This window comes from Nannospalax galili, unplaced genomic scaffold (assembly GCF_000622305.1).
Source record: "Nannospalax galili isolate Female #2095 unplaced genomic scaffold, S.galili_v1.0 scaffold278, whole genome shotgun sequence".
NCBI lineage: Eukaryota > Metazoa > Chordata > Mammalia > Rodentia > Spalacidae > Nannospalax > Nannospalax galili.
Window position 1 is genome coordinate 12794091 of NW_008347536.1, and position 26552 is coordinate 12820642.

At 42.6% G+C, this 26552-nt stretch overlaps 1 protein-coding gene across 3 annotated transcripts in view; it reads right to left on the bottom strand.

The window, feature by feature from the left end:
• Positions 1 to 1141: 1141 nt before the first annotated feature.
• Positions 1142 to 26552, bottom strand: part of Acer3 (alkaline ceramidase 3) — a 198653-nt gene continuing 173242 nt past the window's right edge. For 2 of the 3 annotated variants that reach the window (XM_029568869.1, XM_008844216.3), the window contains 2 exons: positions 3048 to 3093; positions 1142 to 2353 (listed from right to left, as the gene is read on the bottom strand). In XM_029568869.1, coding sequence (XP_029424729.1) covers positions 2300 to 2353; positions 3048 to 3093 — 100 coding nt within the window. In that variant the 3' untranslated portion in view covers positions 1142 to 2299. Of the gene's footprint in view, positions 2354 to 3047; positions 3094 to 5208; positions 5234 to 26552 lie in introns of those variants that run through there. The other variant, XM_029568868.1, reaches the window with a different exon arrangement.

Below are 26552 nucleotides of genomic sequence, written 5' to 3' on the forward strand. Positions count from 1 at the left end.
ATTGGGATTAAAGGTGTGGGCCACTATAACTAGCTAGACTTTTCATCTTTAATCATGTAAAATTTGTGTTTTCTAGGATATGAAAATTTCAAAGGTAATTCATTAAGAAACAGCGATTCAAGCCAAACCCTACTATGAAAACTCCAAAGCCTTCTCTCTAACAAACACATAAAATGGAGAATTTGGCAGGGACTACACCCCTCATTAGCAGAAGTTACAGAGATAGATCATACTTTAGCTCCTCAGAAAGATTTTTGGGAACATAGCTTTCAGGGGGGAAATAGGTAGGAGAATAGGGTTGAAAGGGAGGTTCCAGAAGCATCAAGAATGACATACGAAAACCAAACAAACAATGGCAGAGAAGACTGGAAACTTCTCCAACTGTGGACTACATGTAACAAACCAGCATGCACCTTAAAAGCCCTGACATTTCCAATTGTCAGAAGGTGGGGGCTATGCAAATGACCTATAAAGGATTGAGACTCTTTGAGGCTTGACCTTTCCCAGTTCTCTGGCCCATTCTCATTCTCAGGAGTGCTTGTTGATTAATAAACTGTATTTCTGTCACCTGTGTGACCTTGGACTAATTTTTTGTCCTTGGATCAAGAACCCAGGAATCTTGGTACAATCCAGACTCTGAGCCATGTCAATAACATAAGCATGACCACAGTCCTCTTAGACTTATGTTTTGGCAAGTATTGTTCTTGCTATAAAAGTAGGTGTATAGTATGTATGGCACACACCTTTAATCCCAGCACTCCGGAGGCAGAGGCAGGCAGACTTCTCAAGATTGAGGCCAGCCTGTTCAACCAAGTTTCAGGCCAGTTGAGGCTACAGGGAGACCCTGACTCAAACAAACAAACAAACAAACAAACAAACAAATGTAGGTATAAATATTTGCCTTATGAAGAGCTGACATGTTAAAGGAAGGGGCTTTTAAAACTAAGGCCAGTAGGTGAAGGGAACATTTTTGGTTTTAAAAATGTACCAGGGCTATTTAAGGAACACTGGGAAAATGGCAAAAATGTTTTTTACCAATTTTGCATGAGAAAAGAAAAACCACTTTCTTTTGAACCCATAGCTCAAGATGCAATCAATAACTATGATATATGATCCTTCATTTTTTGATGGTAAAAATCAATTCAATTCCTTAGATATTCAAATCTAAATTAGAACCATCTGCCTCACAATGAGATTTTACTGCCATTACTTAGTATTTTAAGTTTTGGATGCTGGCAAGTTATAAGTCAGCACTATTTGAACCCATCTTTCTTTTCCTCAGAAAATGAAGGAGCAAATCTTTTTAGTAAGCTTTTTGCACAATAGTTATGACCATTTTTTTTTTTTTTTTTAAAGTCCTGACCACTTTACCTCTAGTTTACCTGACACACATCCCTGGGTATAACCATGGCTCCTCTGAGAACTGTAAAATACTATATAATGCAATTAGAATTTGATAACTTTCCCTGATAACTGCACTTAAATTATGCTAGGAGTATAGAATACAGGTAGGCTACACCACCAGTCAAATTTGCCAAACACAAAATAGTAGCAACTTAAAGATCAAAGAAAGCAGAACTGCCTTTAACTGGCTAGAGGGGCCACATCCCAGGTGCCCTGGGAGAGCCTCTGAAAGATGCTAGATGAACCATCTCTTTGACTAGCTATGGGCCACAGAGCCCAAGGCAAATCCTGGGAGATGACAAAATAGAAAACCCAGTGACAGGTCTGAGTTTGCTTATGAAACTCCAACTAGCACCAAGGCAAGAGAGTGAACTGCTATCTAGAATCTCACAGCCAGTTTTTTTTTTTTTTTAATCTTAGAAAAGCATTGTGAAGTTAATAGGATAATAATGTAAATCAAAGCTGACACAGCTAAATGCTGGCTCAGCTAACCATCTGGATATGGGGGTCTGCCAGTTCTTAATGACTGTGTTCATTATTTAATAAAATGCTTAAAAAGGTAGAGTTAACATGTAACCCTTGTCAAAAGAAAAAGAAAAAAAAAATTGCCCATGGCAAGCACAAACTGTTAACCTGTAAAGAAAAGCCCAATTTCTCTACTACTCTAGAATATAAATATACATTATATCCATTTCTTTATAAGCACTTTAAGATGAGGGCAAATGAGATAAAGTCAGGAGCTAAACACCTAACAGGCTGGTTCCTCATCTCTGTGGTTGTGTCACGTCTGCTGTGATGAGCATAGTGGCTTTAAATGTGCAAGTCTTTAGAAATTTCTTGGTCATCTTGCCAGGCCTATAGTAGGTGTTTTTTCTTTTCTTGGTGGAATAATTCATCAGTGCTTCCTCAGAGGTTCAAACATGATCACTGGCCAGATTCCAAAGAGAAACTGTGGAAACAAGTAAAGATGAAATGAGAAAAAAAGATTATTCCATGCCTGAAAAGAACTGAGGGGAAAAAAAAATCCCTAGGGCTCTGACTGTAGCAGATGGTAGGTTTGTTGGTAACTGTCCTGTATTAACCTGAGCATAGCATGGGCTTTCCAGACTTGCAGCAGATCTTAAAATCTACTTTCACTCAATTTATGTAAATGGATTAAGATTTTGCTTTTGTCATGCATAGAAGTAGATAGTTAATCTGTAATTCTTTTAAAAAAATTAATTACATGTATATGTGTGTGTACTTATGCATGAGAATGCAGTGCCCTTGGAGACCAGAAGAGGGCACAAATCTCCTGGAGCTGGAGTTATATATGGTTGTGAGATGCCCAGTGTGGGTACTAGGAACCAAACTTGGATCCTCTGCTCTGAGCCATCTCTCCAGCCCCTTAATCTGTAATTCTTAAAATAATTCTGTAATGTTGCTACTGACAACTCCATTCTATCGCTGAAGTAACTCAGGCTTAAAGAGATGTGTCCAAGATCATGTAGTAATAAATTGAAGATGAACACTCTGGATTTAATGTCTTTTTGTTCCGAAGTCTGTGCTGCCCCATTACTTCTCCATGCCCCCTTTTGTCTCTTACATTTATTTTGTCTTCTCAATACCCTATATTCCCTCACCACTTCGTAATGTAGACTTACCTTCACTTTTGGCCTGTATCTCAGGTAAAGTGTTCTTGTGTATAAACTGAAAGGAAAGCAGGAAAAATTCTTCAGACAAATCAACTCATAAACTGTAACCTCGAGACATTTATAGTTTAGTTTTGAAAATTCCAATAATGCCCGATGTGGTTTGTATCACAATTAGCTTTTCCATCTTTGAAAATGCAGTAGGTAAGCATTAAATAAAAGTATGAGAAACCCAGAAAGAGAATCAACAGAAAGCCTCTATAGTTTTATGTATAGTACCCTATTTAAATGTATTTGGATAGCAAAAAAACATATCATGACTATATATACAACACATAATATTATAGTATTTCAAATATGAATGTTAGGTCAAAAAGTGCCTACCAGTGAATTTATAAAATTTAATATGGCTATGCTACACTTTACTATGGTAAAACTGGACTTGCAGAGACTGGTAGTTTAGATGTTATTTGGACACTTGCTGGCTCTTAGATTTTGACTTACTAGTTCTTTTTAACCTTGTTAATTGTTAATACTTTAAAATATTTATCCAACTAAAAACTAAACAATTGCTTTTAGCAGTAAGTTAGCATAATCTAGGCTAACATTAATGTAAAATTAAGTCTTGATTGGGTGTAATGGCACTTACTGAGTACTCCCAGTACTCAGGAGGGGAAGGCAGAAAGACCATGAGTTTGAGGCCAACCTGGCCTCATTAGTGAGTTTCAAGCTAGCCTAATCTACATAGCAAGTCTATATCTGAAAAAAAAAAAAAACGCAAGTCCCATTCAATTTAATTATTTCAATAATCTATGGAGTATTTAACAGAATAAGAAACTGACAGTCAAGTACATAATTTGGTTTTTGTCTTCTAGGTAAAACAGTAGACAAGAATTGCTTCCATGTGACCTGGTTAAGGGGAAAAGTCAGCATAAGAATAAACTCTATCCCAGAGAGAAAAAGGAAGAGCTTTGGAAATGCACTAGAGTAGTGATAGAACAGTTGAAAAGTGCAAAATAGAAGGGGGATGCACCAAAAAGGAGCCTAGGCAAACACAATTCCAGTTGTGTGACTCCCTGGCATGGAAAGGAAGACACACAGGCGTGTGCATGAACACACACACACCAGGGAGTCTGAAGTTAACCTGCCACAAGCCCAGCATGAGAGACAACCCTGGAAGGCAGTCATGGAGAGTGGGAGTGTGGATACTGACAAGTACAGGTAACAGGAAGCTTGGCTCAGGCATTGCATAGAGAGAAAGCTAGCCTCCAGCCTCAGTGTACAGAACTGTACAGTGTTCATCAACTGGCATCTGGTAGTTCTGAGCCTGAGGTCAGAAGGTAGAACAACCTCTGGAACCACTTATCTGCTGTTCACTGCTGTAGAGAACTTTGAAGTTCAAATGGAATATCTGATATCACTACTGCATTCTTCCAGCAGGGTGATCAATACTTAGGGAATCTGGAAAGTATGAAGTCAGGTCTTCCACCTGTACAGATTCCAATGCTTTGGTTGCTTTCCTTGCTTGCAACATATTGGAGTAGTTAGGACATTAGCCACTCCAAGAGTTAAAATCTGGAGCGTCTTCAGAGAACCTGCCCGACCCACAGACTACAAAGCTAAGTATGGCCAGTAGAAACCCTTGGTGCATAAAGAAGCTGCTAAAGTGAAGACATTTCTAGTGGACCTCAGACTCTTGTCCAATACAGCTCAACATCAACATAAACCATAGCAAAGATGAGTGTGTATAAGTTCAGGTGGCCATCTTCCCACTTCATGCATATTACTAGTGGTCTTCAGTTTTTAAGGGACCAGAAAGAGGTTGCTCTATTGTTGCTTTTTTTCTTTCCTTGTTTTATTTTCTCTCGTGTATCTTCCATTTTACTTCACTTTTAGTAGTATTTTTACTTTATTGTATTAAAAAAAAAAGAGCATCAAGGTCAGCCTAGTCAATCTACATAGTAAGTTCCAGGCCACACAGAGCTACATAGTGAGACCTTGTCTCAAACAAAACAAAAACCACAAATGAAAAACAGCAAAACTGTTTTTACTCCTCTCTACCCACCCCGCAGAGTCTTATGTTATTTAAGTACTCACTATGTAGCTGAGGATGACCTTCAATTGCTGATCCTCTAGCTTCTACCTCCCAAGTGCTGGGATTACCGTTGGATGCCACCATGCCAGAGTTTTAAGTGGTGCTGGGATGGAACCCAAGGTTTTGTGAGTGACAGGTATGAAGGAGAAAAGTTCCCAGAAAAACCTTGCATCTTGAACTAGACTTCCTGTAAGGCTGACTAACTGATTAGTACTGCAATAACTGTCGAGTTTGGAATGGTGCAGATTCAAAGCCTATTCACAATTTATCTGGGGTCATGTTCTGCCATAAATAGCCACTCCTTGCCTACCAGTTTCTGAATTAACATGACTAATGCAATGTATTAACTTAATAAACAGTTCCACCAACCAAAAGGCTAAGTGCCATCAGATAGTATCTGAGGCCTATAGCTGAGGTTTCTCTTTTGCTGTATCTGCCAGTGTATTTGAAAAGTGTCTTGATTTATGAATTTTCTTTGTTCTGTTACTGTAAAAGCTTCATGAAACTGCTTCCAGGATGGAACATGGAATTTGGAGTAACCTGAATCTGTGTTCCTGGGCCATGGTCACTCATATTTGACTCCAGAATAAACTATTCTTAGCCCTGTTGAAGTGAGAGTTAGGTTTTTGAGTAGACAATAGGCAAGCACTCCCATCCCTCTCTTTTCCAAGTTTCCCTTTTATTCCTTCTACATAACTATATATTTTGACTTTATTATGGAAATAGAAGAGCACGTCAGATGCTAAAAGCCTTTGCAATGTGATGGTAATTAAGAACTCCAGAGCAGGAAAAGCCTGGAGATAGAAATGGGGAAATGAATGGGAATCTTCTCCTGCCCTCTGTGGTTATCTAGGGTAGGAAGTCTTTATTTTCCAAAGCTATCACATTCCTATAACCTTTACCCAATACATGTCTTTGTTTCCCAAGGCTTTCGCATTTGTTACATTTGCATTTCTATTACCTTTGTTATCTTAGTTAATTACCATGTATATGCTGTGTACCTTTTGCTTGTATTACTCACATGGGAGTATAAAAGCCCTCCAAAACTTGAACAAGGGGCTGACTTAGGATCCTTGGATGGGTCTGCTTGTGTAAAATTAAACTCCCTCTCCTCACCTGACTTTGGGTGTTGGTCTCTGATATTTTCGTAACATTTCTGGAGGCTCCAGCAAGACCAAATTGCCAAACCCCTCATTGGTAATAGAGGCTGCCACTTCTGGACCCTGCAGCCCCCTTGGCCCCTGGAACACAGAAATGCACACCCCCGAAAATTTTCTCTCTGGGGTCTCCTTCCAGGAGGCCAGAAAGAGCTGCATAGTCCTGGACCAGAGCCTCTCACCAGGTGAAGTGAGACTGAGACCCAGAATGGATGTCCAGACCAGTTAAGGGGCCCCCAGGTTAGACAGGTGAAAGCTGGCGCAGGCTGATCCACTGCAGGAGGCTGCATACAAAGTCTTGATGTGATTCCAAGATGGAACTGGCCTCCAGTCAGGAAAGGGGGCCACAACTAAACCTTGGATGTGATTCCAATGTGCTGGCCCTGTTTTAGGTAGAACAAGAATTTAGTGGGACTAACTAGGGAACAACTGTCTTAACCTTTGAATGATTATGTGTAAATGTGAGAGTGAAAGTAATGGTTCCACAGCTCTGCCTAGCCACTGAATCTGACTGGGCCTCATCCTGTGGTTCCACTGAGGTCGTGTAACAGGCACTCCTCTTCAGGTGAACCGGAGCACAGGGATTATACATGGAGCCCTAAGGTAAGACAACTTAAGTCACTGAGAGGTGGCCAGGCAGGGATGCATTTGAACAAGGGAGAGACTAGCACTCTCCACCCCATCCTGTACACACATTACATACATGCCAGGCACATAAATATTTTTAGAGGGTCCCTCCCATTCTGAGTGTCAGACCTAGACTGTTCTTCAGGTGATGCTGGATAAATTTAAACTAGGCCATAAAGGAGATTATGGCATTGAGATAAAACCCTCCAAATTAAAAACTTTCTGTGAAGTCTAGTGGCTTGATATCAAGTGATGCTAGGGAAGAATCCTGGAGTCTGGATGGAGGCTACTTGAACCCTAAAACTCAGCCTCATGCTTACCAAAAGAGGGAGAACCACCCGATAGCTATGAGGAAGTTATGGAGGAAGTGTTCTGCTCCCATACAGATGTAAAAGAGTGCTTACTTGCAAAGGACCATCCTAATCAAACTCCTTGATTATTGTATTTTGGGGACACCTAGTTTTCATGGAATTATGTCATATATGACTATGATAATTGTATTCAATGTGTTGAGATTTCATGTAATTATGGCATGTATGTCTTTAAATTTCTCATGTGTTGATCTCAGGTAATTCTGTCATGTGTGTCCGATAATGTCTTTACATGCTGTTTCTGTCAAAACAAACTGGCCACTTCAGTTTTTCTTTTCATTCTTTCATAGTGCACAAAATTATTGGCTTTATTTTGGCATACCCAATTAAAATACACGTGCAGATTTATAAATATGGATATTTTGATAGTACGTTCAAAGGCCTTATGAATTTGGGTACCCTAAACATCTTCAATTAGACAGTGTCTCTACGTCTGTTAAATGTTTCAAAGAAATTAAAAAAAAAACTATTTTATTGGCTGGGTGTGGTAGCACATACCTTTAGTCCCAGCACTGAGAGGCAGAGGCAGGCGGATCTCTGTGAGTTTGAGGCCACCCTGGTCTCCATAGTGAGTTCCAGACCAGCTGGGGCTGCAGGGAGACCCTGTCTCAAAAAGACAAAAAAAAAAAAAATTATTTTTATTTTATGTGTATGTGTTTATTGCCTGCCTGTAGGTAAGTGCACCCATGCCATGCAATGCCTGAGAAGGACAGAAGAGGCTGTCAGAATCCCTGGAACTGGAGTTATGGACAGTTGTTAGGTTAGGTGTCATGTGGGTGCTGGGATTCGAACCAGGGTCTTCTGCAAGAACACCAGAGTTCTTAACCACTGAGCCACTTCATCAGCCCCTCACAAAACTTTTAAGTGCTACTTGTTTATAGAAAACAGTATCTGAGCTGGTTGTTTAAGGATCTTGTTTGTTGTATAACTTTTGGTTTGGGTTTGTTTTAAAGTATCCCTTTGGTTTGCTTACTTTGGAAGCATTTTGTTTTTGACATTTGGTCTGGTTTGTGCTGCTTTCAGACCTCTAAAAGCCTAAAAAAATGGTCTGAGAAAACAACTCCAGCTGGTTATAGGTTTGACTTAATATGTTAACTCCTCTTCAGAGCTGGAGATTGTTAAGGTTCAGATAGCCCTGCCCCCTCACCAACCTCACCAAGGACTTCTCAAGCTCCTGAGAAAAGGGAACCAAGCTGATAAGCTTCATGGTCTTTGAAGTCAGGAGAAGCAGACTTTTCTCCACTGTTTGGCCAACACAGCAGGCTTCCCCTTTGATCTCTAAAGAGAACAGGTTTTAACAGCCCCACTCTCCCACTTCCCCCAACCCGACTTTAAAAAAACACATCTTCCCGCCTTCTGCAGGAAGCAGAAGCCTCCCTTTTTAAAAGACCCCAGCTAACATTTTCCCTGCCCGTAATGGAATCTGTCCCATGTGTTCCTATGCTAATAAACTCTGCTTTCTCCTGATCAACCCTATTCGTCATATGGCTACTTTTTAATCTATCAGAGATGAATTCTGGGACTGGTCTTCCTGTCTCATCCTTTTGGCCTTGTCCTTTGTCCTCTGTTTCCTGTTTGTGGGAGGGGTGCTTTTTATTAGGGTTTCAAACAGCAGCAGCTCCCCCTGCTCTCCCAACAGGGACCCATGGACTTTGGATTTTCAAGCCTGAAAAAGGGAACTGAGCTGATAAGCACCTTGGCCTTTGAAGTCAAGGGAAGCAGATTCTTCTAAGAGGCAGCCTGCCTTTCCTCTGATCTCCAAAGACAAGATAAGCAGATTCTGCCTGTCCAGAGATTTTAGGAGCTGTTTAGCACAGCAGCTTTTCCCTTATCTTAAGAGGACAAAAATGTAAACATTTCCTGAGCCAGATGCTGGCTGGCAGATGGAACAGAGCTTTTCCTGCTTCCCCCTGCTTGATTCCCCCCCCCCCACTTCTGCACCCTGAAGCCCCTGTATATAAGCCCCAGCTCACAACCCACGGGCTGAGATTTTCCCTTCCCCGAGGGGAACGTGTCCCGTGCGAAATAAAGCTCTATCCTGCTGAGAGTTTTATCTGTGTCTCAGTGCCTCATCCTCCATTTGCTCCTTCTCCTGCAAATTTTTACCTATCAAATGGTGCCAAAACCTGGCTCTTACTTTGAGGGACCTCGCACGTAAAACATTCAGACTCGCTTGTCGTTATTGGCTGCTGCAAACACCACTGATTTGGCATTAAGGTACACTTCCACCCTCTAGCTCTCTCCCCACTCCCGTTCCTTTTCTCTCTCTTTCCCTCTCTCTCTCCCCTTTCCCTTCACTACTCTTCGGCTTGCCTCCAGTTTTCTTTTCATCTCCTTTCCAATCGAATTTGGTCACTCCTGGACCTCACTCAAGGCCACTGGACAGCACTGGTTTCCGTGACCGTTGAATTGCCCGTCACACATCTCATTTTCTCTCTCTCTCTCTCTCTCTCTCTCTCTCTCTCTCTCTCCCCACCCCCATTTACTGGCTACTCTGAGTTTCATCTAGGCCTTCTCCAGTCCTGTTCCATCTCGGCCAGCTGGCCCACTACCTCCTTTCCTTGTACTTTGGCTCATCTCATCTTCTCTCCCCCCCACCCCACTTACTGGCTACTCTGAGTTTCATCTAGGCCTTCTCCAGTCCTGCTCCATCTTGGCCTGCTGGCCCACTACCTCCTTTCCTTGTACCTTGGCTCATCTCATCCTCACCCCCCCATTTACTGGCTACTCTAAGTTTCATCTAGGCCTTCTCCAGTCCTGTTCCATCTCGGCCTGCTGGCCCACTACCTCCTTTCCTTGTACTTTGGCTCCATGTACTGGCTGGTCACTCACCATGTTGCAGAACCTCTCCCACTCATTTTACTCGCTTGAAAGCATACCGGTATGTGGGAGCTTCCTCCTTGCCTTTGAATACAGGACGCTGTCTTCACTGGCAGGGACATGCACAACACACGCTCATATTTCCCCTCCCCAGTGATTGCAGGACGCTGCCCTGGGGCTTCGGGAATTTAACTCGAATCCACAACAAAAAAAAGGATGCTTTTCTTTTGTTGCCTGGTTCTTCTCGTTCTCATTTTTACATGACCTAAGCCAAACCTTTTTCTTACTGCTTTCTCCTTTCTCTCTCTCTTCCTTGTATGCTACTCCTTCCTGCCCTGACTCCTGACACCGCATCTGCTCCCTCAGGGCAAAAGATCCTCTTTGTTCCCCTACCCGCTTGCTGAGGTCTTTATCTCTCAAAGTCTCAAGTTCTCACGCCTCTTGCTTATCTTCTTAAATCCTTAAAACAACTAGGACTGTCAGGCACAATCAGGGTGAAACACCTAAAATTCTTGTGCACCACTTCCTGGCCTCAGTACAAACTAGATAATAACTCTGTTTGGCCAAACACTGGAACCTTAAACCTCAATATTTTAAAGGATTTGGAAAACTTCTGCCAGCGTAACGGCAAGCGGTCTGAATTACCCGACATCCACGCCTTTCTTGATCTCCGTGCTAATCCCTCCCTCTGTGTTGCACGTTCTTCCCATCAGGTTCTCCTCGCTAAGACAGTCTCACCAGATCCCGATCCTCCAGGGGCCTCTGCCCCTCTCCCTCCTCCCTACCCCTCTAACTCTGCTTTTGATCCTTCCATAGCTGATAAACTGCCCCCTATTAGAACCCAGCCCCAACACCCCCCCCCCCCGCTCCTGAGGCACAGCCAAGTCCTCCCCCTGCCCTCCCATCACTATACCCTCCCTTGCCTTCCAGTCCAGGGGCTAGCCCGACTCCCCTCCCTTCTCTGCCTCAAACTTCATCTCCACAATCTTCCCCCTCCCTTCCTCAGCATTCTGAGTCCAACACTCACTCTCTTGATTCCCCTTTATTCAAGGAAATCCAAAATCTTAAACTTCTCCTTACCAAATATTCCTTAGTCTGCCCGAGTCTGACTTCTACCTCAAATACCCCATTTACCCCTCCTGTATCTGCTTCTACTTCAGTTCCAGACCCTGCCTCAGATACCCCTGCTCCTACATCCTCTCATGGACAGGACACCCCTCCCACCTCTCCCACTTCAGCTTCCTTCCAGGACTACCCTTCTCCTTCTCTTCCTCCCAGTTTCTCTCCCATGTCAAGCCGTACCCATTCCCACATCCTGTCTCAGCTCCCTTCCCATGACATCTTTCCCCTCAGGGAGGTGGCAGGCATGGATGAGGTTGTCAAAGTCCACGTGCCTTTATCTCTTGGAGATCTATCTCAGCTCCAACGCAGAATAGGCTCTTTTTCTACTAATCCTACTCACTTCATACAAGAATTTAAATATATTACTTGCAGCTATGATCTAACCTGGCATGATCTCTTATGAGAGACATAGGGTCTGGACAGCAGCACAGGAATATGCTAATGAGCTTCATTCTGCTAACCAAGCTCACCCTATTGGTAGCAAGGCAGTTTCCCTTTAGGACCCTGGGTGGGATTACCAATCCTCACCAGGAGGTCAGGCAGAACCTTCCCTAGGTAGAGCAACCAGGGACCACATGATCACTTGCCTCCTGACAGGTCTTCATAGAGCTTTACCCCCTAAGGTAGTTAACTTTGAGAAGCTTAGGTTGATCACTTAGGGCTCTGCTGAAACCCCAGCTTAGTTTATGGACAGACTCACTGATGCTCTGGTCCAGTATACCAAGTATGACCCAGAGTCTGCAGAGGAACAGCTTATGCTTCACCACCACTTTATCTTACAATCAGCTCCAGATATTAGAAGGAAACTTAGGCACTTAGACAAGGGCCCTGAAACCCCCACGAGAGATCTGTTGGACACGGCATTTAAAGTATTTTATAACCGAGAGGAACAGGAGAAGGCAGACAAGCTTACCCTGTCCAAGCAAAAGTACCAGCTTATGGCTGCAGTCCTAAGGGCTCCTCCCAAGAACACTTCGAACACCAATGGGGCCCAATGACATCTGCCAGAGCCCTGCTTCAAGTGCAGAGTGACTGGACATTGGGTAAGGCAATGCCCTAACCCACAGCCACCACCCGGACCCTGTCCTTCTTCTGGGCAACAAGGTCACTGGAGAGTCGATTGTCCTTCTTTGCAATGCCACGGAAGGCCATTCACCTCCCAGACCCAGCCTCATTTACAGGGTTCAGTGAACGACCTTCTAGGCCTGGCGGCTGAAGACTGACGACACCCTGGCTTCTTGGCCCCCACCACTTCTATGATTATTACAGTAGAGGGAGGAGCCCAGGGTTTCAGCCATGGTGGTGGCTAAGATTATTCATTTTATTATTGACACTGGCATGTCATGGTTGGTTCTCCCTTCCTACTCTGGTAAAGTTTTTCCCTCACAGATCTCCATGGTGGGGGTTGATGGGAAGCCTCACAACCCCAAATCAACAGGACCCTTCTCCTGCATATTCTAGAAGATGCCTTTAACTCTTTTCTGGTTATGCCCACATGTCCAGCTCCCTTACTTGGCAGTGATCTCATGCAAAATCTCTCCCTGTCTATTTCTCTCCCCTTCTCCACACTCTATCTATCCCATTCTCCACACTTTTTCTCCTTTCCCCTGTACCTTCTCTTCCCCAAGCCAGATCTTTGCCCTTTCCCTCTACTGAAGTAAATCCCAAAGTCTGGGACACTTCAGCCCCAGGACTGGCCTCTCATCACACTCCTATCCGCATTTTCTTGAAGGACCCCTCCCTATTTCCCAGAAGATTGCAATACCCAATTGCACTCAAACACTGCTATGGACTTAAGCCCATAATTCAAAGGCTTATGAGCGCTAACCTCCTTAAACCCACTCACTCTCCACATAACACTCCTATTCTTCCAGTTCTCAAGCCTGATGACTCCTACCGTCTGGTCCAGGATCTCCAGCTTATTAATTCAGCAGTTATTCCCATTCACCCAGTCGTTCCCAACCCCTATACTCTTCTTTCTCATATCCCCTCTTCCACCACCCACTTTTCTGTATTAGACCTTAAAGATGCTTTTTCTCAATACCCTTACTCACACAACCTCTTTGCACTCACCTGGGAGAATCCTGACACTGGGATGTCTTCCCAACTAACCTGAACTGTCCTGCCCCAGGGGTTTCAAGATAGCCCTCACCTCTTTGGACAAGCTCTAGCCCGGGATTTAACTTCCCTAGACCTTAACACCTCCACCATCCTGCAATATGTAGATGACCTACTTCTTTGCTCCCCATCTCTCTCAGTCTCTAAAGCTTACACAATCAAACTCCTTAACTTTCTGGGGATATAGGGTATCTCCAGCTAAGGCACAGCTTTCTCTCCCTCAAGTCAAGTACTTGGGGTTCCTCCTCACACCTACATCCCGCTGTTTAACTATAGATAGAACTAATCACCTGAGGTCTTTAAAACCTCCCACAACCACGGGGGAAATTCTATCCTTCCTAGGCATTGCAGGGTACTTGCGCACCTGGATTCCTTATTTTTCCCTCTTGGCAAAAATGCCCTATGAAGCCTCTAAAGGAAGCTCCTCTGAGCCCCTTGACCCCTTAGGGCCTGTTACAGCCACATTCCACACTATCCGGGAAGCCCTCTTAAAGGCACCAACTCTGGCTCTCCCCAACCTAGAATGCCCGTTTCTTCTCTACACGACTGAGAATAAGGGCCAGGCATTAGGGGTTTCGGGACAGATGAGGGGACCCACTTTTGCCCCAGTAGCTTATCTCTCTAAACAGCTAGATACCACCATCCAGGGGTGGCAACCTTGTCTCCGGGCTGTGGCAGCTGCAGCACTCCTGGCTCAGGAGGGACTGAAGCTTACTTTGGGTCAGCTGATCTCTGTCCTTTCCCCCCACTGGCTTAAGGATTTATTAACCCATGCATCTCTTGCCAGACTAACTCCCTCTAAACTACAACTCTTTCATGTTACATTTCTTGAAAACCCCTCGCTCTACCTTGATTCCTGCCCTCCTCTCAATCCAGCTTCCCTCCTCCCTTCCAGTGAACTACTCACTCACTTGTGCCTGGAAACTCTTCAGGAACTCTCCTATTAGGATCCTTTAATCTCCCTAGATCCCCTGCCAAACCCAGCCCTGACTTGGTTTGTGGATGGGAGTTCAACTCTCACTCCAACTGGGTCTTGCAGGGCAGGGTATGCCATAGTGTCTCTCACTGAGGTCACTGAGTCAGGAACCCTGCCACTTGGAACCACGTCACAGAAAGCCGAACTTGTGGCACTCATCAGGGCTCTTATTTTAGCCAAGGGACAGACGGTTAATATTTTTACAGACTCTAAGTATGCCTTCCACATACTCCATCACCATGCCTCAGTATGGAAGGAAAGGGGTCTCCTAACAACCAAGGGAACCCCCATAACCAATGGCCCTTTGATTCTTAAACTCCTAGAAGCTTCCTACCTCACGACTGAAGTGGCTGTGATCCACTGTCGGGGGCATCAGCCTCTCACTGATCCCATAGCTAGAGGCAATGACCTAGCAGACAAGACAGCTAAGGAAACCAGTATGACCCTCCCCCCTTCTGATGGCTTACACTTCTTGGCACCAACAGGAATGTCCCCCTCCTATCCTGCACAACAATGTAGGAGACTTCTAGACAAAGGGGCCACTCAGGGCCCAGGGGGATGGCTTCTTCTATCAGCCAAGTATTGCCTGCCTGAGGGGCAAGCTTCCTCTATTTTAACCCATTTACATAATGTTTTTCATGTAGGTGCTCACTCGCTCTACAAATTCCTGGAGCCCCTCATCTATTGCCCTAAACTTTTTATGCTTCTCACAGAAGTCACCAGGCAATGCTCCACCTGTGGCATTGTCTCAGCCGCCCTCCTCCATCTTTCAAACCTCACCAGTACCGGGGGGGGGGTCCTCCCAGGAGTCGACTGGCAGATAGACTTCACTCACATGCCTATTCACAAGAAGCTTAAGTATCTCCTGGTTTGGGTAGATACATTTTCAGGATGGGTAGAAGCTTTTCCCACAACAGGTGAAACAGCAGAGATCGTGGCTAACTGTTTAATTCAAAATATTCTTCCTCATTTTGGTCTTCTCACTCTCCAATCAGATAATGGCCAGGTTTTATCTCCAAAGTAACTCAGGCAGTCTCTCAGTCCCTGGGAATAACCTGGAGGTTACACATCCCCTACCACCCTCAATTCTCAGGGAAGGTGGAACAAGCTAACTCCCTTCTTAAGGACCAACTTACTAAACTCTCCCTAGAGTTACATCAATCCTGGGTGACTCTTCTGCCCCTTGCCCTTAGTAAACTGAGAGCCATCCCAAGGGCTCCTTCCTTCCTCAGTCCTTTTGAACTTATGTATGGAAAACCGTTCCTTCTCAACAACCTCCTACTCCAGCACCCCTCCCCTCTACATGACTATTTACCTGCCTTCACCCTTCTAAGGAAACTACTCAGGGAACATGCTGACCAGATTATTCCTCAGGCTTCTAAAGGGCAGACTGACCATCCACTTCAACCTGGAGATCACGCCTACCTGCAAGTGCACACGCAACAGAAAGGAGTGAAGGACACCCTCCAGCCACGGTGGACTGGTCCTCACCTGGTGATCTTGTCTACCCCGATTGCAGCCAAGCTCTCAGGACAACCTGGTTGGATTCATCTCTCCAAATTAAAAGAGGCCAAGGAACACAGCAAGTACCAGGCCACCAGTATCAGGCCTCTTGAGTTGAAAATCTCAAGGATCCCTCCCTTAACACCAATTCAGGAATGAATTTTCTACTGACCCTATTTCTATTCTTCCCTCCAAACCCTAACTCAGCCATTCCCCACTGCACCTACCCACCGTGTTCTTATAGATTTGAAATGTGGAAAATTAATAATAGAAACTGAGAACTCGAGCTCCTTAGCTCTGCTACATGCCCACTTTCTTCATGTAACACTGTCTCTCTTAAGTTTGACATGGTAGATGCTCGCTATGGTAGGTTTCTCTGCTTCATAGATGATCAAACCAAAAGGGAATGCAGGGACCCAGGCAATTGGGAAGGCTGCCCCTCATGGAATTGCAACTATCATTGGCTGAGTGGAGTGGGCAAAGAGGGATGGGGTAGATACGGAATGAGCACAAACCAACTCACTCTGACCCCACAGATAGTAAGTGCAGCAGGGATTCAATTCTACACAGACACAATCGGTATCCACACTCATGGACAGGAGACCACATTGCTGCAGCAGGGATCCAGTACACAGCGGCTGCCATAGACCACTGGCAAGTAAAGATAAAAAAGACAATTCAGGATTCAAGGTCCCGGAGAGCTATGAAAGTCTTAGATCAGACAAGGGGCATGGCAATGAAGCAGCTTCAAAGCTTCAATGCCTCCCACAGCTTCTCTTGGGATCACATTCTCACTTTATCAGTTAATCTCCTGAGGAACTTCTCTAATGCAAATGTCTCCACTTGCTTCCTCTGTGCCCCCCTACAGGGCTCACTTCTTATCCCTCTCCCAGTTTACAATATTACTCCCCAGGCCACTACTCAGTGTTCTTGGGAACTCCTAGTACATGGGTCCCTGCCTGCCCCTCCCCTTTTTCTTGAAAAAACAGAGTGTTGGATTCCATGAACCTCTAAATGCCCATGCTCATCAAGCCGAAATGTCACAATTAAGGGAAATACTGCTCTAACCTCGGGACTGTTCTTTCTCTGTTCTTCCAAAATATACTCCTGCATCTCTCCACAGATTGAGGACACCTGTGCTCCAGTCATTCTCATTCCCAAACTAACCCTATACACACCAGGAGAGGTGCATGATGTCTTATCCACAGGGAAAGAAGGAACCAGAACAAAGAGGTCAGCCACCTTGGCAGTCCTGGTAGGAGTTAGCCTGGTGGCATCAGTGGCAGCCATAGGACTTGCGGCCGGAGGCTTGGGACACACGCTGATCTCAACCCAACATCTTTCTCAAGAAATAGAGGACCTCAGACAGGAGCTCACTCCAACAGTGGAAACTACAGCCCAGTCAATACAGTTCCTACAACAACAATTATCCTCCCTAGCTGAAGTTGCTCTTGAGAACAGGTGAGCCCTGGATCTATTAACTGCAGAAAAAGGGGGAACCTGTATTTTTTTGGTGAAGAATGCTGTTATTTTATCAACCAATCCGGTAAGGTCGAGCATGACATAGAGCAACTTAAACAGGTAGCAAAAAATCTTTCACTTAAAAATTCCCAGTATCAACAGTCATCTCAATGGGATATTTTTACAGGCCCTTACTGGGCCCCCTGCTTTCTATCACTCTGGTGCTAGCTATCGCTCCTTGCCTTGTCAGATATTTTCAGTACCAGATCCGAAAACTAACGCATACTAATTTTAATCAGTTATTACTTTCCTTCCCTTCACATGTATACGAACGCCTGTCAACCATTGAGGACCCTGTTCAGATGCATGGAGAGACAACTCCTGCTGCCTAGTGGACCCCTAAACCAGCCTACCCCCCAAGTCGACCCTGTCCAGTAGGAAGTAGCAAGATGACAATGGTGCCCCCTATCCTATAACACAAAAGGCTGGAATATAAGGGTTTCAAACAGCAGCAGCACCCCCTACTCCCCAACAGGGACCAATGGATTTTGGATTTTCAAGCCTGAAAAAGGGAACTGAGCTGATAAGCACCTTGGCCTTTGAAGTCAAGGGAAGCAGATTCTTCTAAAAGGCAGCCTGCCTTTCCTCTGATCTCCAAAGACAAGATAAGCAGATTCTGCCTGTTAACCAGAGATTTTAGGAGCTGTTTAGCACAGCAGATTTTCCCTTATCTTAAGAGAACAAAAAAGTAAACACTTCCTGACCCAGATCCTGGCTGGCAGATGGCGGAGTGAGGTTTACAAGCCCTGCTTTTCCTGCTTCCCCCTGCTTGATTTTTCCCAAAAAACTCCCCTCCACTTCTGCACCCTGAAGCCCCCGAATATAAGCCCCAGCTCACAACCCATGGGCTGAGATTTTCCCTTCCCCGAGGGGAACGTGTCCCGTGCGAAATAAAACTCTATCCCACTGAGAGTTTTATCTGTGTCTCGGTGCCCCATCCTTCATTCGCTTGTTCTCCCACAAATTTTTACCTATCACTTTTCATCCGGGAAACTCTTGCTGCCTTAGATGTGGCTCTGAACTTTTCTCCCTTGGAGCAACTCTTTTGCCTTTAACTGTCATGCTTAAGTCCGCATCGACCTGCCTTCATACTAGCTATTCCTAAAATTCCCATCAGCAATTGAAACCAGGAATCTGAGTTTGGCTTGAATGAACGTCTCTGATACCTGAAGAGCTCCCCAGGCTCCTGGAGATGGCCATATGGCAGTTGTGCCTTTGTTTCTCTGGCTAGAGGACACAGTAGCACATGGCTTCTTCTGGAGTATCTTGTAAGAATTGATCCCCAAAATGGCCTGAGTCAGTCTCTTGCCTCCAGGAGAACAGCCTGAGACAAAAATGAGACAACTACATTTTCAGAATAACTACTTTTACTTTTACGCATACACTGAACCACCTCTAGACATCTCTGAGAATTAACTCTCAACTGTTCTCTACAGTGAGAGTTCTTCTTAGGCACTGGGCAGTGATATGATTTTGTGTTTGTTTCCTTCACAGTCTTCCACTTCCTTCTTCCTTATAGGAAGCAAAAGATCACCCTGGGCCTGAGCTGTTGCTGTCACAGACTGCTGGGCCTGCAGACTTGGCATGCTGGCTCCTCTGACCCTATGCACATGTGCTTGTGCTTTCACCTCTCATTCTTTCTAAGTTCCTGCATGCTACTATAAGAAAGAGTTAACTGTAAATGACTATAATTGAATCATACTCACGAAAACTATTTTCTTATAGTCTATGCTTTTGGTATTGATTCTGTATTGCCCTATTAAGACTAAATACTTCTTGTCATCCCATTCTTTCCCCTCTCCTTCCATGGAATTGTCTTTAATGAAAATTTTAATGTTTAAATTTAAACATAAGCTTGTTTTAATCATACTGTAATTTGTGGCTTTAAGTACAAATGAAATGTATTATTCTGTTTTCCATCACTTGTTGAGTTTGAAATCCAGTTAGGAATATTTACCATATTAAAATGTGAACAATATTTCTGAAAATGCTTTCTTCAAGTGAAAGCCCTTACGTCTAACATCAATATGTATGGTTCTGTTCAGCATACCCACTTCCAAGATCTCTCTCTCTCTCTCCCTCCCTCTATCCCTCCCTCCGTGTGTGTGTGTGTGTGTGTGTGTGAGGTACTGCTCGTTCTTAAAAGTTTCCTTTATATACATACACTTGTACTATGTAAACAATGAAAGATTTTAAATGTTATTAGTTTGACTGAAATTTTAGAGTTACATTATATTCTGATCAGAATTCCATCAAGTTATCAGTTTTGTTTTTGAAACTAGTTTGTTGTGACATTGAGTCTAACCAGAGTATTTATTTATGGGACTGTTGTGAATGTGTAGACTTATGTTTAATACTAAGGAAACAATAATTAAATAATAATTTATGTAATATCAAATTGACTTATAAGTAAGTTTCATGCAAGCTAAAATTGTTAAATTGCAACATGGTTCCTATTACTTTGTAAATTAATTTTAAGAAATGATTATTTCTGCTCCAGGGTACAATTACCTCTGCGTTTAGATATGTTTTATATAAAATAAACATTTTCCAAGCCTATGTAAAACATCTCTAAACATTTAAAGAATTGATCATTTAAAATCTGTTTGCTTCAAGGCTTATAAGGACATCTCAAAGTGTATATATTATATTTAAGATAATTATTCATCTATATATAGGAATAAATATTAATTACTTAGTAAATTCTCACAACAAATGTCAAATTTATATAAATGTTATTATGTCTCATGGTATAAAAATGCTTAAAAGAATACAAAATAAATACTTTAATATAAGATTTATATATAAAGATTAAAATGACTGGATATTTTCAGAACAGAAGGGATAAGAGCTTTAAGCAAGCTTATTAAAGGTCTGAACAGGTTTATAGAGATACAGAGTTGTTAATTTTAAGTCCATTCCTCTGACTTGTACTGCATCAACCCAGTTACAAGTTGGATTAAATGGGCAGGTATTGGGTTACTTATGGCTACTGAAAAATGTCCTTTATGTTTCTCTGTATTATGCAAATGTTTTTTTTGGTGTTTTCCTTTACCCATAACAAAATAATTTGGCTCAAAAATAAAACTAATTTGGCTCAAGAAAAAATGAGTTTTACCTCCTTGAACCAGATGTATACAATCTAGAAGAAAACAGTTTTGGTAAAGCTTGTACTGAATTCTGATCAGTTTATTTCCTGTCCATAGGTATGTGATATCATGCCTCCCTTCGTTTTGACAACTGAAAATCAGGGTATGGGAAACTGGAAAAGTCAGGAGACTGCTTCTGTTTGTAAAAGAACAGCTTCATCTGAGACAGACCTAAGAAATTCTTGTTTTAACATCCCTTTCTTGGGCTGTGCCTAGTTAACCTGTGATGGTAAATCTCTTCCAGTCAACGTTTATTCAAGAATGTTTGGGGTTTTGTTCAAGCTTTATCTATATATTACACAGTAATTAAAAGTACCAGGCTGGTGCAACTGACCTACTTGGATGGTTAATAACATGCTTAAAAGCCTTAAAGGGACAGTTTTGTTCCTTACCCACCAAGGTCGACTAAGTCCCAGGGGACTATGGAGACTCTCTTGATATATCCTGTAGCTGTGATGGGTCACCTGTCCTCTTGTTCAGGGAGGTCATGGAGACCCCACCAGAGGGACTTAAACCAGTGTCTTCTATAAAGAGGAAGTGTTAGGGAAAGAGGAATTTACTGCTTGTTTGAATATACTGCTTGTTTAAATTTACTGCTTGTAACCAATTAACTCAACTAGAGACAGGCATCCGAAGATAGAGGCAAAGTGCTATAACCCCCAGAGCCTGACCTGTTCTGTGTCATGTCATGTCTGCTTACACAAGATAACAAGAAAGAGTTGTACCAGGCACATACCAAGCATCTCTTCCCAATTGAGACACCTGAAGGGAGCTATAACATTTTTTCTTGTTTTAAAGTTATTGGTTTGTGAAATGCTTGCTTTGAAACTATTGGCTGTATAAACGCGGGCTTTTGTGTAACGGTTGTGGAAGCCTATATAATCTTTACCTAAAATTGTCTCAGGGTCGATTGCCCTAACCAGACCTGCGTGTCTTGGAAGGACGTGTTCTGGAAAGGACAGTTGATCCCAGCTAGCTGGTTTACTAAAACTCTGTTTGATTTTTGCATCTCCGTACTCTTGTATTTGTTCTTCAGAAGAGACCCACGGAGTCACGGACCCTAACAGAAGGTCAATACAGAGGAAAAATTTCGTCTACGCTTCCAGAAAATTCAGGGTCAGGCAGGGCCTCTTCATTTATCCTCATGTAGATGGAACTGGTAAAAGAAAAGCCTGGTCAACATTGTGAGTTCAGGTCAGCTTGGACTACAGGGAGACCCTGTTTCAAAAGAAAAAAAAAAAAGAAAAAGAAAGAAAAGCCAAAGGCACCAGATCCTCAACTGACCTTGAAAAAACAAAAAACTTGGTTGATTTTGACCAAGTGAATGGTCTTAAACACCACAAAGGAAAGTATAACCAAAGTAATCAGTATATTTCTTTTAAAGCCTGAGAAATTATGCTTCTCAGACATTAGGCTTAAAAGTTCCTATGATACACTGTTTAGAAAATTCTCACTAGGATTTTCTGCCACCTACAGCCAAAAAGGACAAGTACACTATTGTTCTTATCAAAATTAAATGATGGTTAAATTCCTTCTCTTTCTCTGTCTAGAAGCCATTAAAGAGGGAACTCACACCATGACTCTAGCCAGTTTTTCCTCATGGCCAAATGAGAAATGAGGAAAAACCCAATAAATGGATGCTTTTGGAAGTCCTCATCAAGAAATTCTAATGGACTTTGAACTGGACATTTGAAATTCTCCTGGTTCCTTGCCTATAATTTGTGCCTAACTATTATTGCCTTTACTCTCCTTCACAGTCAAGGACCTTCTTTTCTCTCTATAGCTATACTTTTGGGTCTTTCAGGTAGACCCACTGAAAGGTACTCCATTTGTCACTCTCTGGGTCCCTGTTCGGCATGGAAGAAGCCAGAGTGGTCTGAGCCCTGATTCCCCATTGGCAATTTGGGTAACTTCTGCAGAGGGTGCTGTGATGGGAATAGGAGGTAGAGATTGATTAGACAGTTTTAAAGACCCCAAAAGAAAATGATCAGTTTCTTTCTCAATTGAGAGCTGGAAATTTCCTTAGATCTGCCAGTAAATTTATTCCTTAGAATAGAGATGCCAGAACCATCACAAAAGGTAAGTATTTGTGCTTTATACAAATCAATGTGGCACAGCTAAAGAAAATACAAGGCAACTACTAGAGAGAATAAAGGCCTGGAAAAAATGTCTTTCTAAAAAAGTACTTGGACTACTTGGGGCCTCTGGCTAGCTAACAGGACCAATAGCTGTGCTTCTACTAATCCTCCTGGTAGGGCCATGTATAATAAATATGCTCAGTAAATTTATCAAAAACCAAGTAGAGGCCATCAGACTCCAGGTGATTTGTCAAGAATATCATAGAGTTCCTCTTGAATAACATTAGGCATTATGTTGATGAAGAGGAGGGGATATTATGGAAATAGAAGAGCACATCATATGCTAAAAGCTTTTGCAATGTGATGGTAATTAAGAACTCTGAAGCAGGTAAAGCCTGGAGATAGAAATGGGGAAGTGAACAGGAATCTTCCCCTGCCCTCTGGTTATCCAGAATAGAAGTTGTTTCCTAAGGCTTTTGCTTTTGTTACATTTACATTTTATTACTTTGGCCCTATGTTATCTTACTTAATTACCATGTATATGCTATGTACTTTTGCTCGCATTCCTCACATATGAGTATAAAAGCCCTCCAAAACTTGAACAAGGACCTGACTCCTTTATGGAAGGATCCATGGGTCAGTCTGCTAGCATTAAATTAAACTCCCTCCACCTGACTTTGGCTGTTGGTCTCTGATATTCCTGTAACAACTTTACCTAATTGTTTTCTTAAAAGCACTTATATTTCTATTTCTCAGTCCCTCTTTTATATTTACCTAAAGTGGGAAATCTCTTGCTGTTTTTGAGATAGGGTATCATGTAACTTAGACTGGCCTCAAATTCACTATGTAAAGCTGAGAATAACCTTGGGTAGGCATTATAGGTCTATGCTACCAAGCTCAGCTTGTTTTCCTTTTTCCTTTAATTTTTTTTTTGAAAGGGTCTCCCTGTAGCCCCAGTTGGCCTGGAACTTGCTAGTATACCTGAGATCAGCCTTTCTCTTTCTCTTGTGCACTGTGACTAAGGGTGTGGTCACCATACCACCACTCACTCCTCTAATCTCTTGATCTGTTTTCTTCCCCTTCATAACATACTTTCCATTCTTCCTCTTCTTTTCCCTTTCTTTTATTTAACCTTGCTTCTCCTCTATTTCTTCCCTTTCCCTACCTCCTTCCTTTACCTCAATCATTTAGTATATTCACATGATAATTATACTAAGCAATTTTTAACTCATAGCATACATTAGTTTTGCCATTTTCTGTTTTATGGGTAGTGGTGATGTATTAGTGAGTTTTAATCAATTTTAACTGTATTTTTTGGTTTAGTTTGGTTTAATATTACAATTATATTAGACTGTTTTCTCTGCTCTAAGTGATACTAGGGACTGAACTCTCAAGAATAGGCTGGTCAATAAGCTCCCCAAATAAAACAGGAAGAGATAACCAAATCAATAGTTTGGCAAATCACAACACAGAAATGCAAGAAACATGAAAAAGCAAGATGGTATGACTCCTCCAAAAGATCTTAACTCCTGTCATGGTTTCAGTTGTCAACCTGACACACTTGGGGAGAACAAGTGTGAACAACAAATGTCTCCATCAGACTTGACTGGGGGCATATCTGTGGGATAGTTTCTTGACTGCTAATTGATATAAGAGGGTCCAGCCCACTGTGGTCAGCATCATCCCTAGGCATGTGGGCCTGGGCTATATATATAAGAAATATAGCTGAGCAAGCCAGAGAAAGTTCCTTCATGGTCTCTGCCTCAGTCCTGTCCTTCATGATAGACTGCAAGCTTGAAGTGTAAGATGAAGCAAACCCCTTCCTCCCAAGCTGCTTTAAATAGGTAAAACACTGGGTCATTTAGCTCTAGATTGTTACAGTTATGAAGTGAAGGAGCTATAATAGAAACTTTAAGGGATGGCTTTTGCTGAAAGCATTGACTCTTCACTCCACCTGCAGATGTCTGATGATAACGTAAAGTAGAAAAAAGCTTGGCATCTCTCTTTCCTTTTGTAAAACTTGTTGTCTTTGCCATTAAATTCTGGATTGGATTTCTGCTCAAATACACATACATACAGACACGTCAATTATTTAAGGAGCGTGCATCTAAAGCTGGTATTCACCCCAACCCCCACCTTTTCCAGGTTGAGGGGATCAAGATAAGAGTAAGATATTGTCAAGATTTGCAGTCATCACAATCAGTACATAATCAGCTTTCATCTTTTTACAACATCCTGTTTCAGACCACCAGAGAGATGCTTAAATGTCTCTGGTCACTCCCTGTAAGAGGGCCTTTCTGTCCTTTCCCTTGGATTCCAGAACAATAGTTCTGATTGATAGGCTTATCTACAAACCCCTTATGATGATTTGACTCTCTCCAGTGCTGCATAGCTACCTGGAACTAATGATCAATTAGACCACAGTAAGACCAAGACTGTTTAACTGTTTATGTTTCTTGCTCCCAACCCCACTTCTGTTCCTTATTTAAAAGTGAAGCGCTATCAGTATCCTCAAAGACAGAAGACACTTGGTCTTCTAGTACTTTCTGGTATAGCTATACTGAAAAAAGTCCTTTCCTACCTTTCCGGGTGAGTGGCTGGATTGGTCTGCTGGCTCTCCCCAAAGTTTGGCTGCTCTCTGGTCTAGGACTTTGGGAACAGAAGTTATGATCTGAACTCAGCTACATATATTGGAGGCATGGTCTTGCTATATAGTTCAGGCTGGCCTCAAATTTGGATCCTTCTGCCTCAAACTCTCAGGTTGTGTGTACTATGATGCCTACTAGGAAGTGTCTCTTTTATCCACGCCCCCAGTTCCCAGACCCCAAAGGTAACTGGTGTTACTGGTTTATTACATAACCTTACACAGTTTTTGCCTTTATCAACCATATACAAATTAAGCTCCTTTAAAAAAAATTATTTTTATTATTTTTATTTGTCTGTATGAATAATGCCACTTGTGTGCAGGTGCCCATGGATCACTTGGAGCTGGAGTTACAGGTGGTTGTGCTGGGAAGCAAACTCAGATTCTCTACAATAGTACTATGTACTCTCTTTTTTTCTTTTGTTTCTTTTTTTGGTATTTGTGAGACAGGGTCTCCCTGTAGCCCCACCTGGTCTGTACCTCGCTATGTAGACCAGGCTGGCCTTGAACTCACAGAAATACACGCTCAGCTAGTAGTATGCACTCTTAACTATACTGAGTCATCTCTTCAACCTTTTAAGCTTCTTTTCCACAAAATGTATATACTGTTATCAGATGGCATTTCTTTGAGTACTAGATAGATCAATATTTTTCTATTTTGCTCACTTATTACAATTATCTCAAAACACATATTTCTCCTCCTGAAAATTTAAAAGTAGTTGTAAACATATAGAAAAATGTATGATGAATTCCTATATCCCTGCTATCAGACTGTTATCACTTAACCACATTTATTCAACCATATCTAATCAGCTATTAGACACATACAAATATTCATAAGTACACATATATACACAAATATACATATAATTCTATTTATTGACCAGGTATGGTACTTATGGCTATAATTCCAACACTTGGGGGCTAAAGCAGAATCTTGAGTTAGAAGCCAGATTGGTCAATATAGCAAGTTCTAGTTGGCCTGAACTAGGAGACTCCTTTAAAAAAAGAAAAAAAGAAAAAAAAAAAAAAAGAGGGGTTGGAGAGAGAGCTCAGTGGTTAAGAGCACTGGCTGCTCTTGCAGAGGACCTGGGTTCAGTTCTCAGCATCCACATGGCAGCTAACAACCCTAACTTCAGTTCCAGGGATTCTGACACCCTCTTCTGACTTATCTCTGTGAGCATTATATGATATGGGCGCACGTATATGTATGCAGGCAATACACTCATACACATAAAAATAAAAATAAAAAAATATTTTTAAAAACCCAAGAAACACTACTATCCCTCAGGCCTCTTGGGGTAAGTCTATAGCGCAGTGCTCCGCGCCGGGACTC